The sequence below is a fragment of the Corvus hawaiiensis genome, chromosome 3, assembly GCF_020740725.1.
Source record: "Corvus hawaiiensis isolate bCorHaw1 chromosome 3, bCorHaw1.pri.cur, whole genome shotgun sequence".
Taxonomy (NCBI): domain Eukaryota; kingdom Metazoa; phylum Chordata; class Aves; order Passeriformes; family Corvidae; genus Corvus; species Corvus hawaiiensis.
The window spans coordinates 59,178,237-59,203,955 of NC_063215.1; the positions used below are offsets into that span (position 1 = coordinate 59,178,237).

General features: G+C 39.1%; 1 protein-coding gene across 2 annotated transcripts; it reads left to right on the forward strand.

Moving 5' to 3' along the window:
• The first annotated feature begins 295 nt into the window (after nt 1–295).
• On the forward strand, nt 296–25,719 carry LOC125322856 (WT1 associated protein). Of its 2 annotated transcripts, XM_048297140.1 has the most exons (8): nt 296–462; nt 4,512–4,549; nt 4,632–4,687; nt 9,483–9,541; nt 11,235–11,362; nt 17,611–17,789; nt 22,533–22,687; nt 24,494–25,719. In XM_048297140.1, the coding sequence occupies exons 2-8, from the start codon at nt 4,520–4,522 to the stop codon at nt 25,075–25,077; spliced, it is 1,191 nt and encodes a 396-aa protein (XP_048153097.1). In that variant the 5' UTR covers nt 296–462; nt 4,512–4,519; the 3' UTR covers nt 25,078–25,719. The 2 variants fall into 2 exon arrangements, with proteins under 2 accessions (XP_048153097.1, XP_048153098.1); XM_048297141.1 differs by lacking the exons at nt 296–462; nt 4,512–4,549; nt 4,632–4,687; ... (1 more) ...; nt 11,235–11,362; nt 17,611–17,789 and adding an exon at nt 19,581–22,368.

The window sequence follows — 25,719 nt, forward strand, 5'->3', positions numbered from 1 at the left end:
CGGTCTTTAAATCGGCGCTCTAATAACCCGCGGGAGCCGCCGCTTCCCGGCGGGGCGAGCGACGATTCCCCGCGGTAGCCGCCCCACAAGCAGCCCAAGGTACCCGCACCGCGACCCGGCACCGCTGCGGCGCCTCCTGCCGCCGCCCCGCGCTGCGTGCGCGCTCAGCCACCGCCCGCGGGGCGGGGCGGGCGCTCATTTCCTCCCTGGGCGCCATTTTGTAGCGCAGAGAACCCGCAAATAAAGAGCGGGCGGGAGCGGCGCGCGGGGGAGCTCGGGCGGGGGGGGGCGCGGCGGTCTCGGCCGCGGAGCTGGTGGTAGCGGCGGCAGCAGCGGCGCCCGCGGAGCTGGTGGCGGCAGGCGCGGAGGTGGCGGCGTTTCGCCCCCGCTCGATGTGAGGAGGAGTGCGGCCCAGGCGAGCGGCGTGCGAGGGGCGCGGGGCCTCCGCGCCGCGGGCGGGAGGTGAGTGGCCGTGCGGGCGCTCCGCCCCGGCGGGACATACGGACCGGGCAGCTCGCGGTCCCGGGATGCCGAACCCCAGCGGCGCTTCCATCCCTCACCTCGGGCGCGGGGGGGAGGAGCGGAAGCACTTAGAGCCATTTTGTGCGAGGGCCCGAAGCCTGGCCTGGCTGCGCGACCGGGATCCTCCTCCCCCTGCCTTGGGCTGCCGGCGCGCCCCCGGGAGCCGCGCTTGTCGCTTCCCTTGTTGGAGAGGAGCGAGGGCGGCGGGGCGGGCATTGCTTGGGCTGGGGGGCGGCCACAGCAGCTGGGTCTGTCAAACACCTGCGGCTGCGCCCCGCGGGAGCGGGGGGGGGGGGGGGCGGCGGCACCTCCGCGGTTGCTGAGGCGAGTGTGAGGGCTGACCAGTTACGGTGCTACTGTGAAGCTTTTCTTTTTAGACATCAAAAGGCTCCTCTGTACAAGAAAGACAAGGAGGTGCTGGAGGGGCTTCAGGGGAGGGCCACAAAGACTATGTGGGGTCTGGAACATTTGTGTTGTGAGAAGAGACTGCGGTAGCTGGGCCTGTTTTCTCTAGAAAAGAGAAGACTGAGAGGGGATCTCATCAATACATACAAATATCTTAAAGGTGGGTGCTAGGTGAATGGTGCCAGACTCTTCAGTGGTACCCAGGGACAGGACGAGGGGCAGTGACCATAGATTAAAACACAAGAAGTTTCACCTCAACATGAGAAGAACTTCTTTACGTTGAGGGTGGCAGGGCACTGGAACAGGCTGCCCAGGGATGTCATGGGGTCTCCCTCTGGAGACAATCAGCACCCACCTGGACATGTTCCTGCGTCACCTGCTCTAGGTGATCTTGCCTTGGCGGAGGGGGTGGTGTTGGACTGTGTAATCCCCAGAGGTGCCTTCCAACCCTAACGATTCTGTGATTCTCTAAATTATACGTGTGTATATATGTGCACACACGTACGTGCTTTGGGAGCTGGGAGCCCATGCTGGGGTTTTCCCCATGAAACTATTTTTTCTTGCCATTAAAATGACTCAGTTTGGGCATAACTAGTAAGGCCTCTTACCTGATATTATTTAAGTATTTTTGTTCACTGAGGTTTTTTAAGAAGTTTTTAAATCCTGTGTTTTATAAACCTTGTAGGAAAAGGTGTGCGGGCTTCTACCAGAGTTACTAAAATTAATGCGCTTTCCCCATTTCACATCTCTTTTAATTGAAACTGCCATAAAAGCCTAAACCACTGAGATTTCATAAAAATTCTTTCAGTGCCTGTGACAGTGTTGCTCTAAGTATGGAGTATGGTTTTATGTTGCTTGTCGCCAGGAGCAGAAATGCAGGAGTGGTGTGTGGCAGCCACTGTCTCTGCAAAATCATGAAAGTGCTTAGTTAGGATAGTACAGTTAAGCTGTTCATAATATAAATCACAGAATAAAATCGTGTTAATTCCAGTCAGTTATGCAGGAATGTTGTTTACATTGATTCTTTTTATTGTGGAAAGTAACACTTCATCATGTTCTTGCAAGATATTTCTGATATGGGTAGGAGAGAGATGATCTCTTTTAGAGGAGAGCCGTGTGATAAGAAGCATCTCTCGATGCACAGTGCTTGAGAAGTTACTGTATTAAATTCAAAGAATGAACATTTCAGTTGCACTGTTGTGGTCGGTAGCATACAGATTCACCTGGTCGTTAACTGAAAACTAAGGCAAATCACCGTGACGGTTGCTGTAGCCAGCCTAGCGCTGCTAATGTTTCTGAGAAACATGGAGCACAATGATAGCAGGGATACAGCAGTAGTAAATGTCTAAGCTTCTGGTAAGTTACTCCAGGTTCCCAAAAGGCTTTTGTAGGGCAGTAGTGAGTTGAAATTCGTATGTGTGGAAAGAGCACTAAGTGTTTATCTGTAGATAATAGTAACCTAACTTTTCCAGAATAACCTACAGAACATTTTTCACTAGTGTGTGTTTATTTTTTAGTGTGTGGTTCTATCATGGCACATAATAACAGGTGGCAGTAAGACAGTAACTTCTAATGCAGTGGCCCATAACTTCAGCCTTCACTTTTGTGCTCTTGTCTGAAAGCAAAAGGTGGTTTTGTAAATGGTGATGTGCTGGGTGTAGAGGTTAGAGTAGCCTGGTCTGGTGCTGGAATTTTGTGTCAGGTCTGGAGATGCAAGGTTGACTACCTTTGGATGAAACATCAGCCTTTGATTCTTGTAGTCATGATTGTGACAGCCGTCATATGTTTGTAATTGCTGTATGCTGCAGCAGGATTTACAAGCTAAGTCTTTGGGCAAATTCACATATTTTGATATTTGTGTGCTTCTGGTACTTTTTTGAGGAACACGCACGTAATGACTTGATGTAATGTGTGCACCATTTAATCAGAGCTAGCTGTAGTTGTGTGGGACATCTGAAGAGCATGTTTCTCTCTGTAAGAAACTTAACACTAGCTGAGATCTTCAAGACTACTTCCAAACTCCAAAGGAGTTCAAATTTCTAAAAATCTTTAGGAAAATTACTGTGGGAGAGGTGGCAGCCTAAATACAGGGGTCACAAGCATTCCCTGTGTACTCTCAAGTTACTCTGAATGGCTGAGTTGGGCACTGGCAATTTGTATCAGTAGTCTGTTACACTTGTATTTTGCATTTAAGGTATGTTTTTGGTAAAACAGTCTCAAATAATGAGCTGCATGCAGAAGTTCAAGTAAAATGCTTGAGTAACTTCTTGTGAGTGGGAGGGAAGGGGGTGGGAGTGGGGGGGACCTCCAAGTTTAGGGAAGCATTTATGTGCCTGCGTGTTACTAAACCTAGCAGCAGGAAGCTGCCATTCATTAGTGAGATGCTTCTACTGAATGTTTTCTTTCTGTGGGTTCTAATGTCAGCATTTATTACAGGAAGGGAGTGAGTGTTGGTTGTTTTGTTTGTTGTTAACCAGGACTTTGTTTGGTAGGGTGCTGTGTAGTTGTCAGTGGTGTCAGTTAGTGTAGATGGAAAAGGCTCTACTTTGCTAGAATGTATTTGTTCGTCTTACTGACCAACAGTTTTAGGATTTGGAAAAGTTAAATTAGTTCATTGAGTCATTCTGAAAATACTAAGGTAATCCATAAAAATCATTGAGAAAATAAAATATCTCCTACTTAAGAGCATTGTTCCTTGGAAGCTAAGTGTTCACAACCAAGGAGTTGACATATCCTTTCCCTGGTACATGTGCAGCTTTATATGCTTGTCAACTGTTAAAATTATGTGCAACTTTTCCACTGGAAAGCATATTGCAAAGATGCATGCCTCTAGGAAACCTTGCACTCATTATTACTTAAATGCCTGTAAGATTTATGAACTCCGTGTATTTTACATAATCATAGTTCTAGAAAATACTGTCTATTGCTTTTTGAGATAAGGAGGCATATAACTCAAGGCAGTGTGAATATTTAACCTAGCAGAATGCAGTCCTGTTGTGCTCTGTATGCACTAGAAGAACTCAGTTTGATGATCTATCTAAGCCATTTATTTTGCATCTTTTCCTGAAAATATTTACATGGGTTTTAAAATAACAATACTTCCTGCTTATTAGAATCTTAGCGTGTAAGTACTTGCAAGAACGTGTAATGTTCACAAATTACTCTCTTTTATTCCAAAGAGGAGGAGGAGTAGTATAAATCGCTTTCCTCAGACCCTGATTATCCTCTGCTGTGTAAAATACAGTGTTATGTAGATGTAGACATATACTACGTGTCAGTTTGATACAAAGTTGGGAGGTTTTGATCAGTTAAATAGGAAGAATTGATTACTGATTGGCTTTTTAGACATAAATAGAAAGTTTTAATTAACTTTTAGAAAAAATGCATCTGACTATATCTAGATTACAGGAGCAAACTTGTTGTTTTGTACTCTGCTGCTGCATTGTGTGGAATCAATATTTCAGTGGTGTAATACTGCAAATTAAAAAAATTAGGGCTAGAAGTACAAGATTCTGTTTCAGTGTTCCATGTACACTAGAAACTACACTAAATAAAATTCCTTTTTTTTTTTCCTCTCCCTTCAGAGTTCACAATGACGAATGAAGAACCTCTCCCAAAGAAGGTATGCGTAAAATTACTTGTGACTTCACCCTTCCAGGTAATCATGACAGCTTGATAAGTTATGCTTTTGTTTTGCTTCATAGGTTCGCCTTAGTGAAGCAGATTTTAAGGTTTTACCTAGAGATGAGCTTATTCTAAGGTAACGTAAAAAGTGTTTTTTTCCTTCTCAACATTTTAGTGAACTTTCAGTGGAAGATGTGTGAATTTACTCTTCTGTTGTCTTTTAGCATCCTGTTCTGAAAAACTTTTACATGTTTCATGATACATTTCTTTTGTAAAGTGGTTCTCTTGCCTCAAGTATTTTTATTTGTAGTTTGGGGGGGGAACACTTTTTCCCAAGAGGCAAAATCCTTAGTAGCATTTTGTAAAACATGAGTAGGAGTGGGGTTTTTTTCTTACTTGTAGCTACAGAAGATATGATTGCTTAGATTCCTTGCTAGATCACAAGTTACTTTAAACATCAGAAAAATGTCAACTCTCTACTTCTCCAGTATGTTTTGCACTTTCTCAGTCCATTCAATTGTCTTCTCAGCATGTTCAAATATTAACAGAAAAATGTTAAAAAGAGTTTTCATCACCTAGAACTTTCATAAGGAAGAGCCTGGCCATCTTTTTCATGTTTTAGAAAGCTTAAATGTCACCACAAAAGCAATTATAGGGAATCCTGTTGCCCAGACCACCTGCTTAAAGAAACCGTCCCAAGCTGCTTGTCTGTGTATGCCTGAACTTTCTGATTTGTAAACCAGGAGCTATCCAAACTAACCATCTGTGGGGCATCTGTTCATCTGCTGGAGTAGTCTGTGCATTTTGGTAAACATTATTTCTTGGCTTTTTGTATGCTGAGTTATTAGCATTATGAGGGTCTCAAGGTAAATTTTGCTGTTTCATAGAACAAAGACTAAATTGTGTAGAAACACAGGGTTACATATGCAACACTTAATGTACATGGTGATCAGCTACTCTCCCTTCTGGGTAAACTATCCTGCCAGCTACTTTTGGGGTGACAGTTTTTTCCAGGGAGTAAACACAGTCTGGCTCTACATGCTTAAACTGGTTTCTGTCTTCCTCTGGGTATCCAGTCTTTTGGGTAGTAAAGAAGAATTTATTTAAACAGTAAGAAAAAAATGCTTCTTCGATAAGTGGTTTTGGCCTTGTGATCCTTTTTGTAGAAATTTCTGTCCTCAAGATTATCTCTGGCAGTAGTAAACTCCTAAGTCTTCAAAGCCGTGCCCTTACTTCCTGCAGTAAAATTCATGTGAAAGGTACCAGAGCATAGATTCTGTGCCACTTGCTCTCTGACTGATAGTGTGAAAACACAAAAAGGCTGCCAGTTGTAATCAGTTTCTATAACTGCAATGATTAGTTGATGCTGTAGAAGAGATGAATTTCCAACATATATTCAAGAGAGAATGTGATGGAATACACCCAAGGAGGTAAAGTATGTCAGCAGCTCACCTGTGTTAACAAGGAGGCAGAAGGGAATTTGCTAACGACAGCAATGTTACTATTGAATCATCATCTTAGTGTGTAGAAAAACTAACATGCTTTCAAAAAGGGCACTTGATGAATTTAAGGAGAATGACTGTTCAGTATACCCAGAAATTGAAATTTAAATTCTGTTTTGATCATGTCCATTTCATTAGTTTGCATTGATCAGTCTTTCAAACACTGGGGGTTTTTTTCTATGGGGGGGTGAATTATGTGTCTCTAGTAAGTTCACCTCTAATTGTGATTTCACATAAAACTAGCAATTATTACACTAACTGCTGGCTTCATCTGTAGGCTGGAATAAAATACTATTATTACACATGTATTTTAATCAATGTCATTTCTACTGCTTTGAGACTTAGGAAAGCATGTGCTGATCACTAGATTGTCTTGAGACTTGGAATGTATTTTTCTGGTCCATGCTTTGGTGAGGCAAATGCTTTTTAAGATGGACGTGTGTCATCACCTTTTGGCCTTTTAGGTAGTAAGTCACCATTGCTGTACAATTGCAGTGATGAAATACGTATGTAGAAAAGATTCTCTTTTTTTTTGGTCAGTTTCTGTGCCATGAGTCCCAGTTTTACTGTTCTTTTCTATGAAGTACATAATTTAGTTTTGCTCATTTTAACTTTTGTTGACTGAACATGGGCAGGACCCAACAGAGAGACTTTAGATCTGACCTTGAGTTTCTGCTTGTCTCATGGCTGTGAACTCATCTTAATCTTTCCCCTCTTCAATGCAGTAGTTACTTACCTTGACTGTAGGAGCTTCTGAGAGAAAGAAGAGCCAGGAATGCAGTAAAAAAATACTCTGTGGATCATAGCTAAAAATCTGATCAGTATTGCCCTGATTGTTTAGCTGGTAAAACACTGAAGCACTCAGATATGCACAAGCATTTCTGAGGAAATACAGTGTTTTTAGTGAACTTCAGTGAACAGGGACTTAGAGCCAGTCCTTTTTGGAATGGCCTGAGTGCAGTGTGTGTCTCAACTCCCAACTACTTGTCATTTGCTGTGAACCCCAAAGTGCAGCATAAAAAATGGGTGCTTCAAGAAAAAGTATTTAGGACTTCATAGCTTCAAATTACCTTTATAAAATCTGCTTAATATTGTTAGAGAACGAAGGGAATTAAGCAACTGACGTAATGCTGCTCAGTTACCTTCCAGTTCTTGTGAGACTGTGATCCCTTGAATGTAGAATAGATTCAGGAGTGTCCTCCCAGTTCTGCTGTCTGTGTTCTTGAGTGCCTTTCCAAGTAGCACTTCAGTGAAGCTCTTCAGGTTATTAATTTTGAACCATCAGATTATGGACATAAACTACCATATTGAGTGGAAAGCAAACTGATGGGAGAAAAAAAGCTGGCTTTTAGCCTTTGTCATTCTTCCCCCACTCAGATTCACTGATGAGCCTTAGTCTTCTACAGGTGTACTGGAAGGCATAATCCGGGGCAAGGAGGTCAAGGGTCTAGCTGTGTTCCCTCCCAAGATCTTGCTCATTCCCAGCCTACTGGTGAGGGGGGAATGTTGGAGAATGTGCCTTGATGAAGTGTGAGCACTTCCTAGCAGTGGGTGAAACACTGATCTGTTACCAACACCATTCCAGCTACCAGTGCAAAGCACAGCACAGTGAAGGCTGCTCTGGGGAAAATTAACTCCGTCTCAGCCAGACCCGATACAAGTTGCTTGAACTGCAAGAGTCTTCACCAGGTTTTTGACAAAATACCACATCTGAGTAGTTAACGTTTTCTAGAAGAGTTGGTGGGCATATGACTTCAAATCCATGACATGGCCTAGTGCCATCTAGGCTTTCTTTTCCAGGAGTTTAGTTCTTGCCTAAATGCTAGCAGTTGTTGAGAGGTGACTTAGAGGTGTTATCTATAGCATTCTTGGCCACCGTAGGCTGCATGATTTGTTTGTGGGTGGTTATTTGGGGGGTTCTTTTTCTTTTTTTTTTTCAGGTAGAGGTCTGTCATGTCTACATAACTTGTGTTTCAGGTCCTCATTTCACTTGCTCTGTATGTTACAGGAGTGTGGGAGTGTCACAATTTTGGTAGAATTACTGGTTTTGGGCTGTGGAGGTGTAACTTAAAAGTCAAGTAGTCCTGCGTATTTGAAGACCAATTGTTTTATTGCATGTAATTTTTAAATGTAAAACTAGGTTATTCTTACTAGGTTTGCTGTTTAGTAGACCATTTCAGTTTTACTTTTGGGAGATTGAAATCTCCTGAACAAACAGAATTTTTAATGGTCAAATGGTGAAACTTCTTAGAGCAGAGAGGTTAGTTTAAGGGTTAAGTAGAAATACTGCTCTCTTACAGAGCTTGAGAGTTCATTCATGCTGTTTTCATGTTCAGCTGAAGAGATGTAAAATTTTGTTGTTGCTTGAAGGAAGATACTACATGCTTCTTTTTCCCAGTGGTGTGATCTTGCTTTCTGTTACAGATCTCTGATGCTTTTTAGACCCTTCAATGAGCTGTTTGAATTCACTAAATGGTCAAAATTACCTAGAGGTAGATTTTACAGTTTCAGTTGAGGTAGTGATGTAGGTTAGAGACTTAAAATAGAGCAGTTATGATGAGTCTGGCATAAAATGCGTGTCAGGGAGAGAAGGTGATGGGGAGGAGGGAACAGACACCTTCTTCTGTAGTGGTAAGTTAGTAGATGAATTTGCTTTATAATGTGCAGTTGTACCATCAAGAAGAGCACACATAGTTAAGTGCAGAGTACTACTTAAAAATCCCAAACCACCATGCTGTGAACTTTTTTCATAAAGCATTCCATGCTAAACTTTATGGCAGACTTTATTTGCTACTGATTTGATGGTTTGTATGAAATGCTGTTTTTAAGTGATGTTTTTTGGCTGCAGATGAATTGCCTAAATAACATGCTTTCAAAGAGTTATTGAACTGTTTGGCTTATGGATGATGAATATAATCAGAGAATGGTCTTAACCTGAATGAGCTGATAAAACTGCCTAACCTAGACCACCATTTCTAGTGTTATAATACAGTTTTGCTTGTCTTGTTCACTTGGTAACATAGTTAATCTTGTATTTTTATCACACTTTATTACAGAATTTTGTTTGAATTATTCTATGAGAATAGGATATATATATATATATATAGGGTACTTTACAAAAATAACAAAGTAATTAGTGTTTGATTCCAGTGTTTGTCTAAATTACTAATTTTTAAGATGTGAGTTTTAAGTGTTGTAATGCACGGCTACTGTTTTATTCTTCTGAGATACAAAGCAGATTTAACTATTTCCACGATTAAAAGCCCCTTTTTTAAAACTAGAATTGTCTTCTGTGCAATTCTGTAATTCTCTCTTGACATTTTCTGATTATGTTATCAGTGTGTACTCTGAAAGCTTAGGATGAGATGCCTTGATTTTATAAACTGAGCTTCAGAAAATTCTTTTTTTTTCTTTTTACATCTGCAACAGGTGGAAACAGTATGAAGCGTATGTGCAAGCTCTGGAGGGCAAGTACACAGACCTTAATTGTAAGTTAACTTGTATCATTTTGAAACCCAGCTATCTGAATGTATAAAGCAGAGTGATCAAGTAGTATCTGTGCTTTCTAAAAGTGCTAGAAATAAGAGATAATAATGTATTATGTCAGTTACTTGTCAGGAAAATAGCCCCTGTTTTTTCTACTGTACGTTTTCAGCCTCTCCCAGCTTTCTTATCAACTTCTTTTCCAGTTGCAAATTTATCACACCATCTAAAAAGTCTTATTTTTGCATCTATAGGACTCAGACTGCTGGCCAGGGAAAAGCTTCAAAGCATAACCCCATAAATAGGTGTACTTTCAGAACTTTACCGTTAGAAAAGGAAACTTTATCTACCAAAATACTCCCAAGAATATCTGTGCCTTTAGTAGTCCTACGGGATTGTAAGACTTGGAGGGGAAATAGTGTTTAGAAGTAAATGTCTAAAATGAGTCCGCAAGTAATATTTGATCATTCTTACATGGTCTTTAAAACTTGGTCTTTTGGAAGATAATATGGGAAAAACATCCTACTCCGAAATGAGAAAATATGAATACATTTTGGGAGTGACTGAACAACCAGTCCTAAGTCACTTTTAAAAGCTTTGTTGGCAGCTAGAGATGGAGTGTTTTCCTGTTTTCCACTCACCTCTTCAGTCTAAATACTTGAAGTTGTAGTACCACTGAGTTTGAAGGGGTTTTTTTGTCAGTCTGGATGGATATCCTCTCTTTTGCTGTTGTTACATCCTTCTAGTGCTGTCTCATGATGTTTTGAGTTTTGGAGAGACTAAAATATAGCAAATAGAAGCAGGTGATTCCATTCACGTTTCAAACTGTCTAAACATAGATAAATAAGTTGTTTCAACATTCCCAGTTTCTTGATTTTGGAAACAACACAAGCCATAGTAGTCAGTGTTAATGAATTATCTGCAAAGAATTATTTAGAAATCATTGTTCTGAAGCAATTTGTGATGTTCAGGTTATATTTGCAGCTGATTATTCTCAAGGAATTGGAAAAAAATGAAAATCTAAACTATTCAAATTTTTCATTCTTTTATACATGACAAGTAGCAGAGTGAATGTATACAGTTGGTATTGGGTTGCTTGCATATGTTTTTGAGTAATTTGGAAATGTGCTGCCTTCTCTCATATTTCATATATAAGTTTTCATAAATGTTTATGGATCAGAAGTCTAGTTGTGACAGAATGTTCTTGAATGTCTTACTGTTTGCTCATGGAGTGTTGAGACCAGTTTGAGGATTTCCATAAACAGCCCTGTTTTACAGTAGATTGGTTTTTGCCAGAGTACAGACTTTCCTCCTCCCACACCCTGGCCTCAACTCTTCTTACACATACCTGGGCAGTTCCACCTTCCCAAGTTTCAGACTGCAGATTGTAATAATAGTTGGTTAAGCTAGCAGTTTAAAAGTTATTTCCTATATAAACATGGAAACATCTTCAAAATTCTAGTAAGTCTTAAAGAAGGACCAGGGGTATGGATTTAAAGCCGCCTGTTGTCAAGTTTTTGTAGTACTTAATGATGTATTGGTTTTTGTTTATGCTAGTTATAAACATGACTGCAAAAAGAATAGCTGTTTATGACTTCTGTTTATGAATTTGGTCTTCAGATTCTTTTAGCTGTCTTTTAAAAACTTTCTATGAGAGGGTAGTATAAAACATGCTTTGTGTGTTGTTGCTTGTATTAGCTAATGATGTGACGGGGTTGAGAGAATCTGAAGAGAAGTTGAAACAGCAACAGCAGGAGTCTGCCCGAAGAGAAAACATTCTGGTGATGAGGCTGGCAACTAAGGAACAGGAGATGCAAGAGTGTACTGTAAGTATTTAGAAAGGATGAGTGTGATATTCCTGTTGCAGGAGTATCAGCTTTTGAGCCAGTACTGTGTGCTATGTTTTTTGTGGATCTACAGCATCACATTTTCTGTGTTTAAAGAAATGGCAGGGTACTTTAGCTTTTATCGAGTTAGTAAAAATCACTTCTTAAAGTGTGGGGGTTTTCTAATATTAGTTATTTATGTTGATTTTCAGCAGCATTTGTGGTTGGAAGGGCTTTTACTTCAAGCTAATTCTTGCATGTGCCATGCTTACTCTCCTTTAGCATTTATCTACTGTGCATATCTACAGAAATGTTACTTCTGAGTATCATTAGAGTCAGGAAGAAATTAAAATGTAAGGATGTGATTGAGTTTATTTGGTTTCATTTAGGGGGTTTTAGGCTGATATTTATGTTGCCTTTGGATAACAAGGTATTTGTAAGCCTCTGTTTGGCTGGATAGGTGAAGTTGCTACTGACTTGTTCAAAGTTCTTTTGAAATTTGGCAGCTCTGCTTAATGTCTAATGTTCTAAATACATTTTTTGTTGATCTTTGTTTCTCTCTCCTTTATTTCTGGCCATGTTCTGTGACTTTTTCATTTGTGTTTAGCCTTGGTTTCTTGAAGCTATCTCATTTTGGATTACCTTAACATAATTTTCATTCTCCTTGAAGCTGGCAGTTTCTGAGAGGATTGTAAAAAGCTTATTGCTAGTTTCAGTAATACACTCTTCAGAGCTTCTCTTAAGAAAAATACAAGCTCTGTGCAAAACTAATAACTAGTATTATAACTTTCCTTTGCTTTTTTAAGTCTTCCTTTCTTTTTTGCCTGAAGGTTTTCAGAGCTGTCAGGTATAGTAGTGTGACTGAACTCTGTACACAGTGCTTTCATTGCTCTTAAGACCATAAGATCACTTAGTTCACAGTAAGTAGTGCTTTAAACAGGGGGGGAAAAAAAAGAGGGGATTAAACTTTGCAGTGGCAAAAAACGAAGCCCAGAATCACTGAGGTTGGAAGAGACTTGGAGTTTTAGTCCAGCCTGCCTGTTCACAACAGGGTTAGTTGGACCAGGTTACTCAGGACTATGCACTATTGGCTTTTAAGCATCTCCTAAAATGAACACTCCAGAATTCTTTGGTGACCTGTGCCAGTGCTGAACCACTGGCACAGCAGAATGTGTTTCCTTATGTTTAAGTGGGACTTGCCGTATTTCAGTTTGTTCTTATCACCTGTGCTTTCAAGTGAGCGCCACTGGCTTTGCCTCCTTTACTCCCCGTCAGGTATTTATGCACATTGATAACATCCCCAGAGCCTTCTCTTCTCCAGGTTGAGCAGCCCTAACACTCTCAGTCTCTGCTTGTGTCACATCCTCCAGCCCCTTAATCATCTTCACAACCCTTCATTGGCCTCACCCTGATATGTCTGCATCTCTCTTGTACTGGGGAGTCCAGATCTGGACCCAGTACCCCACATATCTCACCAGTGCCAGGTGGAGTGGAGGGATCACCTCCCTGGGCATATAGCTAAACCAATAAATACTAAAAATAAATAAAAAGAAATGTATGTTTTTCACCAAAACCAAATTCGTGTGTATGGTATTTACCTTTCTTCATCCCTTGAAGTTATAAACTTTAAAGTATTTAATGTTTTGAGTTTGACAGTATGAAGACTATAGGGGTTTTTGACTGCACTTTGTTAGATGTTTATAGCTGCATACTCTTTCCAGAACATCTGTGCAGAAGAACTTCTGAAGAGCTTTTATTTTCAGTATATTTTAAAAAAGAAAAAAGGGTGGGTGACAACCTACCAAAAAGAAACAAAAAGCAGACATAGGCCCACACACTCGGGTGGCTCATACTTTTCCTGCTCTTGACTCAAGAATAACAAACACCAAGGTTGTAATCTCCATAGTATATGGAAATAGGAAGATGCATCCTTGAAGAAGAGGTGTAAAAGCTATAACGGAGGCATTGTCACTGTTAAGTATTTTCAAGTTTAAAAATGCACATGGTTTCAAGAAGGTCTGAAGGATCATGTTGGATAAGATGCAAAGCTAAGCTGTAGGTTGCTAAATCACTTAATAAAAACTATTCACCGTGGGCTGTTGTTTGACATGCCTAATTTTAATCCATAAAATAATTTTTTCATATTTTTATTAGAGTTAACATTTTTTATAATCCATACTTACACGTAAAATATACCAGTAACACTTATATGTAAGCCTTCAGTGTTTCCTGTCACATTTTAATTAGAAAGACTGAGCATCTATGGTGTTTAGTTTCATGAAAACTACTGATTTGTTTTTGGGACATTTTATTCTTACAAACTTGCCGCTATCAAATTTAAATGGTTAAAAACTTAATACCATACCATATTCAACTGCTAGTAGTTGTCAAAGACTGAGTTTTCTGATTACTTGTGTAGAACACCTTGCTTGTTAAAATACACCTGCTCTGTTTTAAAATAAGGTGTGGTGAGCTCTATCTTGGTGTTTTAATTTTCACCCTTTTTAAAAATAGTAGCTTTTTTGTTGTGTTTTTAGCTTATGAAAATCACCAGTTGTCATCTTGAAAGTGTAGGTGTGCATGTTGGAGTAGCAGTAGCAGAATCGTTGCCCTTATGCTGTATCAGTGCTGTTCTTGAAGAAACAAATGGGAGTGGAGCGCATAGCTCCGTTCTCTCTTGTGCTCTGTGCTGAGTCTAGCAGGAGAATATATGGATTTCTTCAGAGCCAGCAGCTTAGTAAAAGTCTGTGACAGGTGCTGCAAAGTTACTCCACAGTTTTAGGGTGACTGAGGGCTGCCTTGAAGTTCAGGTGTTTAACATCTTGTGTGCCCTGTTGTCAGCAGTAGCCTTGAGCTACCTTCCTCCAGCAGGAACAACCACCTAAAAGAGGTTGCTGCTCTTAGGGAAGTGTGGGTAAGGTATTGGCTATGGTTTCTACATAAAGCTTTATTTCTGGCAGAGGTGGTGGTAAAGTTAATGCTACTTCAGGGAAAGGCCTTAACCTCCTCCCAGGCTACTGCACAGTTACTGTAAGTCAATAAGTGGATAGACATTTGGAAATACTTGTTGCTCAAATACGGTTTTTATGGAACAGGTAACAATGGGTGGAACTTTCTGTGGGTGCAATTGGACTGTAGCACGAGATAGTCCTTACTCTTGTGCTTTAGGTTACTGCTCTGTTGTGCTTTTTCTCTTCTGAGTTTTGCATTTTATTCCTTCCTACTCGTTCTTTATAAGAAGGATATACAGTTTTTCTTACTTAGATTGCTTACATTTTCTCTCAGGCAGCTGTGATCTGTTTTGTAAATTCTTCATGTTTAGAGTCTGTTCCTTGTAGCTATCTTTGGATGATTTCAGCTGAAAGCATGCAACTATTTCCAAGAATGTGAGAACTAGGGGATTGAAAATGTTACTGTCTGTCTTTAACAAAAAGATAAAAATCCACACAAATAAAACACACAGCCTGATGTCCTCTAAATGGACTGCTTGCAGTGCTGTCCTGCCTTGGGTTGGAACAGAGAGAAAGCTGATACCAAGGTTTTTATTCTGTTCATGAAAATTAGCCCTGCTTGTCCATCTGATGGGCTTTTGAAAAACACCAACTTGTGTGTGCTTTCATGTTTGGGAATATGAAGTCAGTAGGCATTTCAGGTATTAGAGTGGGCATTCCCTGGGGTCTGGCATTGGACATGACTGTTCCTGTAGGTTCAGCTGTAGCCTGAAGTTGGTCCTGACTGCAGGCAAACTCTCCTGCTCCCTAACCCTTACCACCTTGAATATCAGTGGGAGGTGACTCATACCAGAAAGTGGTTAGAGGGAGCAAGAATGTGAGGTTTGGACTGGCTAAGCAGGAAGACAAACGTAATCAGGAAATAGGCAGAAAAGGGAAGACATTTGGGCTTGCTTTGGGAAAAGGTCATTTTGGGAGGAGGTTGCTAGGTCTTCATGGATGAACAGCCTTACAGATGAGAACTCTGGAGTTACAGCTGGAGGAAGCACTTGTGAAGGGATTGAGAAAATTTGAGTTGGAAAAAGTGGAGGGAAAGAATGGTCTTTTAAGTTTGGGGATGGAATGAGCAAGGGTTGTTAAGCTTAAGTAAATTTGTTCTACATGACTGCTTCAGGAATGATGGTTGAGCTGAAGTCCTGTGCAGGTGCCATCTGCTGGTCTCAGGAGTGTGAGCTGGAGAGATCCCAATGAGATTGGGATTGCGCAGCATTGGTTGAGTCCCCTGGAGTGTTTAAATGCATTTCTGGCATGACTGAGGAGCAGTGGCAGCAATTCTATGTGTTAGTGATTCAAGGAATCTGTTGCAGCTTTTAGATTTACAGTGGAAGAGGGAGGAATCTGGGCCTTAGTAAGACAAGGAACATGGCCTTATCCCCCCCTCCCCCCTACCTTGTGATGCCTGTTTAAAAATGGATTGAAAACAGTGTTGCTGTATCATGATTATATTTCTGAAATATGTTGCCAGTGAAGTTGTCCATTTCACTCTCTACTAGCTGTAGCCATCACAAAGAATTGACAGGTTGCTGAAATACTTCAGCAGCAGAAGAATCGAGTGGCTAGAAAATACACATCAATAACAATGAATTAAACTGATCTTTATTCAGTGAGCAGCATATTGCGCATTCAGTGAGGCAAAGGACCCATGGGGTAAAATGCCCTCCAAGAAATGTTAGCATAACCTTAATCTGGACTTCTTGTTTCTAGGTAATGTTTGTATGTGGGTTCTTGAATGCTTTATTTCTTGAAAATATTTATATGCAGTCCTTTATTCCCTTTATATTTCTTTCTGGATACATAAAAGTTTGTCTATTTAAAGTCTAAAGTATGATGATTCTAGGTTTTTTTAAGTAGCTAAGTATTTTTATTTCGATAATACCAAATTAATGTGTCAAAGGAAATATTTCAGTTCTTCCAGTACCTTTGAAACTATGTACTTGAAATAAAATCCAGGAATTTTTGCTGCTTAACAATATATAAATTAAAACACATTATACTCAATTTAGAAGTAACTGAGGTTGCTACTGCACACTGAACGTATGTAGGGCTTCTGTACTTTCTTTTCATCACTGTCATATAAAGACCCCGTAACAGAGTAACTGCATGTACAGGAGCATAGTTAAGCTGTCAGTGCTTCTGGCCGTGCTGTTGGCCCATGTAAAAGCAAAGAGTGCAGGGAGACTCTTTCCCTTTAGGGTTTGTCAGTGAAACTCTGTTGCTCTCAAGTCTGGTTGCAGGACTGTCTGCCCCGGAAGCAAACCACCTGACTTTCAGTTAATGTCTTTTAATGTCAGGTAACTCCGTTCACCTCTTGCTGATGAAGAAATGCGTATGATATGGGGAGCATAATAAATTGAATTTAGGAATTAACACATTCTGTGCAGGTTGGTGCGATATTGGTGATTAGCAGGATTCTAAACATGTATGCCTAGTACAATTCAAGATAATGTCTGTTGTGATGGGATGAGAATTTAAGAAACCTAAAGTTAATCCCATTTATAGACATTCAAGTTTTGACTAATAAATACTATATTTAAAAGAAAACCTCTCAGTTATTACTTCTGAAATTTTGATTATTGCAAGTGTCTGGGTTCTAAACACATAAAATTGTAACTCCTTTGGCTTGTGGTTATTGAAAGAGAACAAAATCTTTTAATTGCTGTCAATATTTCTAAATTTTGTTGTTTATAAAATACACAATTTTGCATCATAAGTGACTATTGCAGTTGCAAAAAACCTTAGAAGTTCATAAAACCTTTTTATTACTTGTTTGTAAATATTTCTTGTCAGTTTTAGCTGTAATGTTCCTTAATAACTTATGCTGGACTTAAGTGGGAATTAACTGTCTGTTTTAAGCAGATAATTCTTTCCATATGCTCTTTGTTCCCCAAAAAGAGTGCAGGAAGATACAAAAGAAAGGGAGCATTCTAATGCTCCAGATATTGTTCTGACAAATGTAAATTGACATGGAGAAAATGATCTGGGATCTGGAGAGGAATCTGCCTTGAAAGGTTAAGCATGGCAGGTGGTAGGATGGGGGCTTGGGTGAGCGTGCACATGAACAGGGGTGCAAGGAGTGCACAAGTGATTTTTGTCCTGTGTTTTTTGGGTTACAGTGTGAAAGAAGGCAAGCTATCTTGATGTTAACTTTGGAGTGACTATTCTTATTTGTATCAAAATTACTTAAAATTTTTCTTTAATATTGTATTAATAACAGCCTTTTTTTCTTATTTTATGCAGAATCAGATTCAGTACCTCAAGCAAGTTCAGCAGCCTAGTGTTGCCCAACTGCGATCAACAATGGTGGACCCAGCCATCAACTTGTTTTTCCTAAAAATGAAAGGTGAACTGGAACAGACTAAAGACAAACTGGAACAAGCCCAAAATGAACTGAGTGCCTGGAAATTTACGCCTGATAGGTAAACAAAACAAATACTCCCCAGTCAAGACTTCCCTGACAGTCCCACTACGAGAATGCTATGGTGGGACAGCCAAGTACTCGTTTCCACACCAAGACTCAGACGTTTTGAGGCAAAAGCCACATTCTTATACTGTCCAGCTTGTAATGCTTAATGTAAAACTTACCAGATGAACCTTGTGTTTCAGCTTTTTTCTCCCCCTTTGCTTCAGAGGCCTGACAGCGTCGGACTATTCTGAAGAAATGGCCATCTTCGAAAAAAAATCTTTTCTAGAACATGTAGACATTTGCAAAATTGTTCTATTTGAAGAAAATAGAGGGAGAAACAGAAGTCTTAAGTCTGTGGCACACTGTGTCTACAGACAGTTTGGAGGAGAGAGAACCTAGAGCTTATAAATCATGAATTGAACATGTAAAATTCCCGTAAAATGTAGAAGTGGAATATGCTTCGCTCTTAACCTTGAGCCTAGTGACTTAGAGACACTGTAAGTCAGTTTTGCCAATAAGACTGTGGACTTCCTGCTTGTTCACTGAACTGCTGGGTCAAAACTTGATGAGGTGAATTTTGCATTAAAGAGTTTACTTGCTAACCAGTTCTGAATAGCCATGAGAGTGCTATTTGGTATCACAACAGTGGTAGTGTACACATTTGCCTGTTTAGCCTTTGGGCTCTCTAGCACTTGATGCAGCCTTAAGTCACTGTTGCTAAATAATGAACTGTTTTCTGGATGGTTGGTAATACTGTGGACGCCTCAAAATTAGGACTGTACGAAAATGTACGTTCCATCTAAAAGCAGGTTTAAAATTGTTTGAAGCAATATATATTTGATCACAACTAGCATGTATAAGAAAAACTGGTTGTGATAAGAATTTCACTGCATGTTTTCATGCAGAAATGAGAATTTTTCGATCTTCATACTAAGAACTGACCTCAAATGCCCAATACAGAAGGCACATGATGGCAACTGTCTTCAGTGTTGGTGGGGTGTTTTTTATTCCGTTGTATGCCTGGGTTTTTTTGTATTGTGCTTCTTTATAAAATGTGCCTTGAAATAGTTGTAATATAGAGTTCAAGGAACACTTCTGGTTATACTGTTGTATTGTGAAACTCCTGGGATGAACGAGAACTGAACAGGTTGTCATTTCTGCATTGTCTCGTTCGCTGAAAACGAAGTCAGTATTTTAACAAACCAAAAAAGCCTTAAATGCATGCATTTTTGTTGGTTGAATCAGTGAAGGAGTTTTTGCTACTCTATTGATGCCTCTGTTCTGTTGTCCCAAGTTACTTGTAAGAGTAGCAATCTGGGACAGTTGGGAGTGCACATCTGAGGTCTGTAAAGCAAAATGTAGATTTGGTGTAGCATTTGTGTGTTTGTTTTTTCCCATAGCAAATAGAGTTCTATTTAGTAATCTGAGGTTTTGATTTTTTCAAAACAGTTGGGCAACGTTTTATGACTCAGTCTGATCCTAAAAAATTCATTTTTAAATTAAAAAGATACATTCAGCTGTCACAGAAGGTGATGTATTCTAACTGTTTTGATGACTTTTATTAAGATGCCATTAATAACTTTGACTTGGAAGTATCTTTAACTGTTTGTGCTTCAGATGATTAATACGGGATCAAAGAGTAGTATACTTATGCAGGTTTATTTTTTTTTGCATGAGTAATGACTTAACAGCAAAAGAAAAATCCACAGAAAAATTTTACCTTTTTAAAAGTGATACATCCGGAATGATTTTGCTATAGCAGTATCTAAGATTTTAATGATCTAGCATCAAAACAGAGGTAAGACTTATATTAATAAATTGTCAATGTGTTACCAAGCCATTTGTAAAGCTCACTATAATGTGTTGAAAGAGACATGCCATGCACATTGCTTGTTTCTAACTTGGAGTTGAGAAAATTATTTAATACGTTTAGATACAGGTTGGTTGTTTTCTAAAGTCCTCAGGCTCTAAATGTGTGTGCAACTGAGGAGAGACAAGTAACTTGTGACTTCCTTTCAAACTCAAGTGTCAAAACGTTATTTCTGTAGCATCATACATAATTTGCATCATATAATTTTAAGTCAGTGGTGTGAATGTGCATAATTCATACATGCAGTGGCTGGAATATAGAAAGTTAGAGTTATTGCCTGGTAAATAATTGAGGCTGTCTTTGTTAACTGGATTAAGATTTTACTGGTTTTTACTTCTTGAAAGGTAAAGAAATTGGCTCATGTAAAATATTTGTAGTTTTTTCTCATTCTTTGCATCTTGCACCCCCCTTCTTAATAGCATTAATTGCCCATCCTTGTACACAACTACTCATTTCATGGCATCTGGCTTAGTTTTTGAAAGAGTCAGTGGTCCTATTCACATCCTAAACAGATGTTCTTGGGGTGGATAACAAGTTAACTGCAGCCCTAAGCAGAGTTAGTTCTGGACCTTAATGTAGATAAGGCTGTGCAGCATAAACATTGCTGATGTCTGGAGGGGGAAATAAAAGGGCACGTAATCAAAGGAATGGCTATGCTAAGCCATTTTAACCATCATTAAGCGGAGTATAAACTTGGAATAAAAATTAGTTGAAATGTCATTTTGCAGTAAACCTAGTACAACAAACTCTAGTCTTCTGAAATTTAACCACTTACATTCTTACAGGTTTTGTTGCCTGTATGTTCCAGAGGATTTGTGAAAACAATGCTGAACTTAGTTTTACAGTTAATAGGAATTATTTTAATAGTTACTGGATTTGATGTTCTTGAATGTGTTGTCTTTTTTGTAAATTGTAAGGGTTACTCTCTACTAGCTCAGAACATCTGGAAAAATTTTGATGGGAAGAAATAGCATTATAGGTAACTATGCAAATTTCTATACAGGTAATAAATATTTTACATTTTGGCAGGAATTAACTTGAAGATATTAATGGGATTCTAAAATTGTCCCAATTCCAAGGTAACTGGTACTTGCTGATTCTGCAATTGATGTTGGTTTGTGAAGAGAAAAGCATTAAATGACTCTAAGCATTGTAAACTTTTTCTACTTGTAGTGATGATGAATACAGTAACAGGAATTTGCAAATGGCTAAAAATCATGTCTGCCTAATAACTTTTGGGATCTGTCACATTGGTTATCTCCAAAGTGGTCCTGCTTTACACAGAATGAACATCTCTAAGGAAACTTGCATCTTAAATGTGCGACTTGGACTGTATTAGGTCAGCACAATTTAAACTTCAAGGACTTGGCATTGGACATCACATCAAGAAAGAAAACAGGCTGCTGCCTTTAGCAGAGTTTCAGGCCTCCAGGACTTTACACAGCCAGATTCCTTGTGGAGCAGCCCATCTGAAAGATTTGGGAAAGTCAGTTGAAAAATGTTAAATGGGGCAGAGTTGGCAGAACTTAAAAGTTGTCTAAGGCTTGAGTGGTCAGAAGGTAGTTAAGGAAATTGCTGTTTTAAATTTGTCTGGTTGGGTATTTTGGTTGCAGGAGAGAACTGTGGCTGTGATTGTAGCAGAAATGTCCTGTTCTACTTTTTTAATTCTCAATTTTTTTTCCAGTATTTGTCACTTGTTTAAAAGCATACAAAAAATTAAATGACCTTCTTGGTCTTGAAAAGTAATGCAAGTCTTGCTATTGAATTCACAATAAAACTGTTCAAGTTCGGGGGTTTTGGCAGAGCTTACACTTCTATAGAAAAGATGACAGCTTCATTGTGGTGCTGAGCCTATGAAAAGGAGAACTGTTTGGGGATGCTATCCTGACTTGGCAGACTAAGAGTCCTAGAGGACTTCAATTTTTCTTTTGTGGAGTCAGCTGTATTGCCTATATATTAATTTGCATACTACTTCCTATAATGCTTTACAATGAGATTTTTATCATGAAGATTAAAGATGTGTAATGTTACCAATTTAGTAAAGGAAATCCTGTCAGTTCAAAGTAAGTTTTCCTACCTGTTCCACATTTCCTTCAGAAACTGAACAGCCTAATGATCATTACTTATGATCTGAAATACGTAATTTTAAAGGAAGTAGATATACACCCTTTCCTTGATGTCCTTCCAACATTTAGCTACATCTTCATTCCTCCTCACCATACAAGATGTACTTAAGAAATGCTGACCATAGAAATCATGAAGCAGACACTGCATGTGACTGTCAAACATATAAGCTGAGTTGAAAAACAGACATCTCGTTTTTTAAACAAGAGTACCTGGACAGCATTCAAATGAATGTTTAAACCTCTTAAAGAAAAATGGATGTCAGTATGAAAAATGAACATGAGATTTATTATTTCCCCCAAGCAACTTCCTTTTCTTCATTCAAATTCAATTACTAAATTTCACTAGTACAGCAAATGGGGAATGATTTTGCTTATAATTTGCTGTGCAATCCTTGCTCTTTTGAATTGCAAAGCACATCTTTAATCAAATATGTAACTCCTTTAAGAATTAGTACATGCAAGATTGTGCATATTGATAATCCAGATGTTGGTATCAGAAAAAGTACAATATGCTTATTCATATTTTCAGTAATAAAACTTGCCTTCCACTTTGTGGGACAGCGACAGAAGATCAACTGGCGATGGAACAGCATGTGGTAACTATAGGGAGACTTTCTGCTATGACAATTATGTTGAGGCATAATGTTCCTTAAATTGTGACATGCAGAAATTGCATCTCCTTTTTGTCTGTAATTGTGATTGAGGAAGATAACTGAAGGTTTTGTATTTGTTTTGTGATAGATGGCTCTTTCCTTTGCAGCCAAACAGGGAAAAAGTTAATGGCGAAGTGTCGAATGCTTATCCAGGAGAATCAAGAGCTTGGAAGGCAGCTGTCCCAAGGACGTATTGCACAGCTTGAGGCAGAATTGGCTTTACAGAAGAAATATAGTGAGGAACTTAAAAGCAGTCAGGATGGTAAGGGATTTTTTTAACAAAAATAGAAGTTGCCTTGCACTTCTGCAAGTTTAATTTTGTGATGATACACATAATACAAAACCATCTTTGCCAGTATGAAAGGGTAATATTGAGTAAAATATGACAATAGTATTAACTGGTAGTCTTAGTTAAACAAACAGAATCCTTAACTTTGGGGGAGCTGGTGGGATTCGCAGCTCCAGTAATGTGGTGTTTGAAATCAAGATTTTTGTCCTGTAAGTCTTGCTATTTAATAGGGAATGTTTAGACTCCACGCATTACTGGTGAATTGGCAAGATGAAGGCTGTTAACATTACATAAAGCCTAGGCATGCACTGAGAACAGAAAGCTTCTTGTTAACTGACTCATTTGGAATTTATTTTAAAAAATTGGCAACTTTTAACAACGCCTAAGAATATGAAAAACTGTTGGGTTTTTTTTTTCCCTTTGGTAACTCAGATGAATGAAAATCTCATCATGTTTACAGTCTGAATTTTGCGACACTGTAAACCTAAATTGAATTTGTCTAAAAACTCTGACCTCTTGCATAATTTAGATGGAGGGGAAAATGCAAGTTTAAAAGTCTTCAGTCTCAAATTCTTTGTAGTGTCAGTGGCTCTTCATACAATGTTAGAGTAGGTTATCTGAAGTTTGGGGATATAACCTATCTAGACATCACATAGACCTGAATATCTTTTTGTTTGTTTTACATGTGAAGTTTGTAAGATACCAGAAACTTGATAACGGCATCAAATCTGGGATGTCCTGCATTTTTAAGGATAGATCATATTTTCATCTCTTTGAGAAAGTAACAGTATAAAATAGCTAGAACTCTCAAGGTAGATGACTGTATAATGTCATTTTGTGGGAATAGTAACTACTGTTTTGGTAATGCACTTCAGCAGAATTCACCAAGTACGTAATTGAAGCAAGTGTAGACATTCTTTAAAGACTGCTGCTTTTATGTAGTAATTTCCAGCACTGAATTGCTTCTTCCCCATACATGAATCAAGATATCGATATTCCTGTGTGATAAGTTTTCCTAATGATTGTTTTCCATAGCAGCAAGAACACTTTTTTTATTTTCACAATATTAAGCAGTTTGCATTTTATTTGCTCTGTCATACTGATGGTGCAGTTGGATTGAAGACTGAGTCAGTGTTTCTTATACTGTTTTGAGATGAAATTTGTTTTGTTCCAGAATGCAGTCCTAATTGTAAAAACCTTTTTCTGATACATAAATATTAAAACACCCTGTGAAGGTTGTTAACACTCTTGTTGGTAAGGTCTTTTCGTGTCCTCGCTTGAAGGATTTAAAGGATTAAGCACAGTAAGAATTGAAACCTCCTCGAAATACGATAAAAAAAATAATTCCTTTTTTTTGGCTACTGAATAGGGTTTGACAGTAACTCAGATCTGTTACGTATGGATGTGGTTCATGGTCACTTTTACAGTATTTCTGCTAGGGATTTATACTTGAGCAAAAGACGCATTAGGATTTACTTGCAAAATACTAATTATTGTAATTGAGCTTTTTTCTAAATACCTTCCATTCTTGCCCAGCAATTAAATTTTTCTCACATATTTTGAATAGCAATATAGAAAACAGGTAGATACCACAATTTTTAAGCGTTTTCTCCTTCAGAGGCAGAGTATCAAAACCAGTGCATACCTGATGGCTAAGAAATAGTTCACTGAAAAATTTCAGCATAAAATAATGAGTTATGGGATTTTAATTTCTTGTCTGAGATTCAAGCTATATATGGGCTACTAAGTGTTTGCAACAAATGTGTTTTCTTTACATAGAATTGAATGACTTCATCATCCAGCTTGATGAGGAGGTAGAGGGTATGCAGAGTACCATTCTAGTTCTTCAGCAGCAGTTGAAGGAGACTCGCCAGCAGTTGGCACAGTACCAGCAGCAGCAGTCCCAGGCCTCCAACCCAGGTACCAGCAGGACTCCATCCTCTGAGCCCACAGAGCAGGGAGAGGCTGTGGGCAAAGACTGCAGCCGCCTGGCAAACGGACCAAGCAATGGCAGCTCCTCCCATCAGCGGACGTCTGGGCCTGGATTTTATAGGGAGGGTAGCGGCACGGAAGATGACTTCCCAACTTCTCCAGGGAATGGTAATAAGCTGTCCAACCACTCTGAAGATAGAACTGGTAGAGGAAGTGGTAGCTACATAAACCAGCTCAGTACTGGGTATGAAAGTGTAGACTCTCCCACTGGCAGTGAAAACTCTCTCACTCACCACTCAAATGACACAGACTCCAATCATGATCCTCAAGAGGAGAAAACAGTGAGCATGAAAGGTAACAGAACTGTGGGTTCTCGTCATGTCCAGAATGGTTTGGACTCCAGTGTAAATGTGCAGGGTTCAGTTTTGTAACATTTTTCTGCAAAATTTTTATACAGTGTCATTGAAATTGGGAGAGGATACTGTCCAGAAGCCGTTTAAATTAGTGCATACTTGTCACAATTTTGCCTTTTTGTGGGTTTCTTTTTGCTTCAATACCTCTGCCACTTTGGAAATTTTAACAGTTAATTACGTTGAATGTTGCTAAAAGGACGTTTGTGTAGCTCAAGTTATTTTTATATGAGTTAATGTGAAGTTGAAATGGAAATTATTTCCATAAAGTATAACATAAATGATGTCTGTACAAATCTGTGTATATCTAGAACCTGTGCTGTGTAAGGGCATTCTTACTCATACTGTTATACTTAACACCACCTTCAAGATTTGTCATAATAGCTGTGGGTTTATGACTGCCAAGTTTGCCCAGTACAGTAGTTTTATCACTAAAAAGATGGACTTACTGAGGGAGTCCTCTAGTAGTTTCAGTGTTAATTACAGTTTTTCCCACCATACATCTGTGCATTTTCTCCTTAGGTGACCGAATGTTTATGAATTGTGTGCATAGTTACTCAGTTTTTAAGAACTGTTGTATCCTGTTGATGCATATTGCTCTGTGACTCCAATATTATCTTACCTGTACTGACCAAACCTAAATAAAAACTTTTAATAATGTAA